This window comes from Sinocyclocheilus rhinocerous, unplaced genomic scaffold (genome assembly GCF_001515625.1).
Source record: "Sinocyclocheilus rhinocerous isolate Xijiao unplaced genomic scaffold, SAMN03320098_v1.1 scaffold675, whole genome shotgun sequence".
Lineage (NCBI taxonomy): Eukaryota > Metazoa > Chordata > Actinopteri > Cypriniformes > Cyprinidae > Sinocyclocheilus > Sinocyclocheilus rhinocerous.
Window position 1 is genome coordinate 413,821 of NW_015629520.1, and position 1,628 is coordinate 415,448.

The window sequence follows — 1,628 nt, forward strand, 5'->3', positions numbered from 1 at the left end:
ATCCGTGTAATAAGTTAAGTATGAATATACAATACATTATCCCTTAAATGTCAACCTTATAGTTTGAACGTTCGTTCGTCTTGGCTCAAAGCCACTTGCTGCGAACTTTTCTTCGCGGAAGCTTTGCGTTAATTACAAGTGAGATAACGAAATATTTAATCTCTAATCAATATTTTTTGTCCAATTATTTGCCCAGTTAGTTTTGGTATTGAGGTAAAAGTTACCTTGCATTCGCTATACAGTGGGTGGTGGTCACGAAGATGGCTGAGCAAATTTGATGCGTTTCCCCCTTTTGCAGCGACTTTCTTTTTGCAAGATCAGCAGACAGGGTGACCGTCCTCGATTAAATTGCCTTCAGGACTCTTGTAAAAGCCAAAATACGACCAGACCACCGATTTGGTCCTCTTAGATGGCTGAAAAATCTCCCGAGCGCTGTCACTGCCTTCCGCCATTTCGTCTCGTGCAAAAAAACAACAACAACAACAACAACACTGCATGCTGCTTCTGCGTCAGACTGATGCTGGCTGGACAGGATTTACCGCGAGTTTTCAAAAGCGCGATAATCAAACACGGTTTTGATGATAATTAAATTTTAAACGGTAATACTAACCGTCAGGGCATTTTATCGTGAAACCGGTAATCGTTCCATCCCTAATTGACACCTAGACTGGGCTTACCTGATCAAACAGACCCATGGCCAAAACAGGAAGTGAGGTGTAGACAATGTTGAAGAGTGTGATGAACCACTGGTCATATACCGTCTACAATGACAAAAACATATTATTCACAATCTTAAACTGAAATTACATGCATATTCCATCCACAGTCTGAAATAAGACAAAGTTTCACCTGGGCAGAGAATCCACAGAGGAATCCATACCAGAAATGAACCAGCGTGAAGGCGAAGTTCTTGTAAAAGAAGTAGCAGAGGAAGTTGCACATGCGGTAGTAAGACCAGCGGCCGTGGACGAGCAGGAGACGCTGCAGATAGCGAAACTGGGCGAAGGAATAGTCAGAGGCCAACACCGCCTGCATCCCCTCCTGTCCGCTGATGCCCACGCCAATGTGGGCCGCTGGGGAGAGCAGAGACAGTATACACACATTACACACATCCTTACAGATCAAGAAGGCCAGCATATTTCCATAGCAACCACTCTATTAGATCAGCAGTGCATCTACATTGAATACTTCAGCTGTATGGCATACACATCACAAGCACCAGACCACAATGAGCATTAAGAACCAGTCAGATAGATAGATAGATAGATAGATACATTGAACAAAACACTTTTGTTTTTGCCCCCATTTTTCATGAGCTGAACTCAAAGATCTAAGACTTTTTTTCTACGTACACAAAAGGCCTATTTCTCTCAAATATTGTTCACAAATCTGTCTAAATCTGTGTTAGTGAGCACTTCTCCTTTGCCGAGATAATCCATCCACCTCACAGGTGTGGCATATCAAGATGCTGATTAGACAGCATGATTATTGCACAGGTGTGCCTTAGGCTGGCCACAATAAAAGGCCACTCCAAAATGTGCAGTTTTATCACACAGCACAAAAAAAACCAAGTTTTGAGGGAGCGTGCAATTGGCATACTGACTGCAGGAATGTCCACCAGAGCTGCT

The 1,628-nt window shown here is 43.1% G+C and overlaps 1 protein-coding gene across 2 annotated transcripts in view; it reads right to left on the reverse strand.

Moving 5' to 3' along the window:
- Positions 1–1,628, reverse strand: part of LOC107739075 (probable phospholipid-transporting ATPase IM) — a 42,545-nt gene that overhangs the window by 2,675 nt on the left and 38,242 nt on the right. For both annotated transcript variants that reach the window (XM_016551055.1, XM_016551054.1), the window contains exons 23-24: positions 850–1,073; positions 678–761 (exon numbers count right to left, since the gene is read on the reverse strand). In XM_016551055.1, the coding sequence (XP_016406541.1) occupies positions 678–761; positions 850–1,073 (308 nt within the window). The remainder of the gene's footprint in view (positions 1–677; positions 762–849; positions 1,074–1,628) is intronic.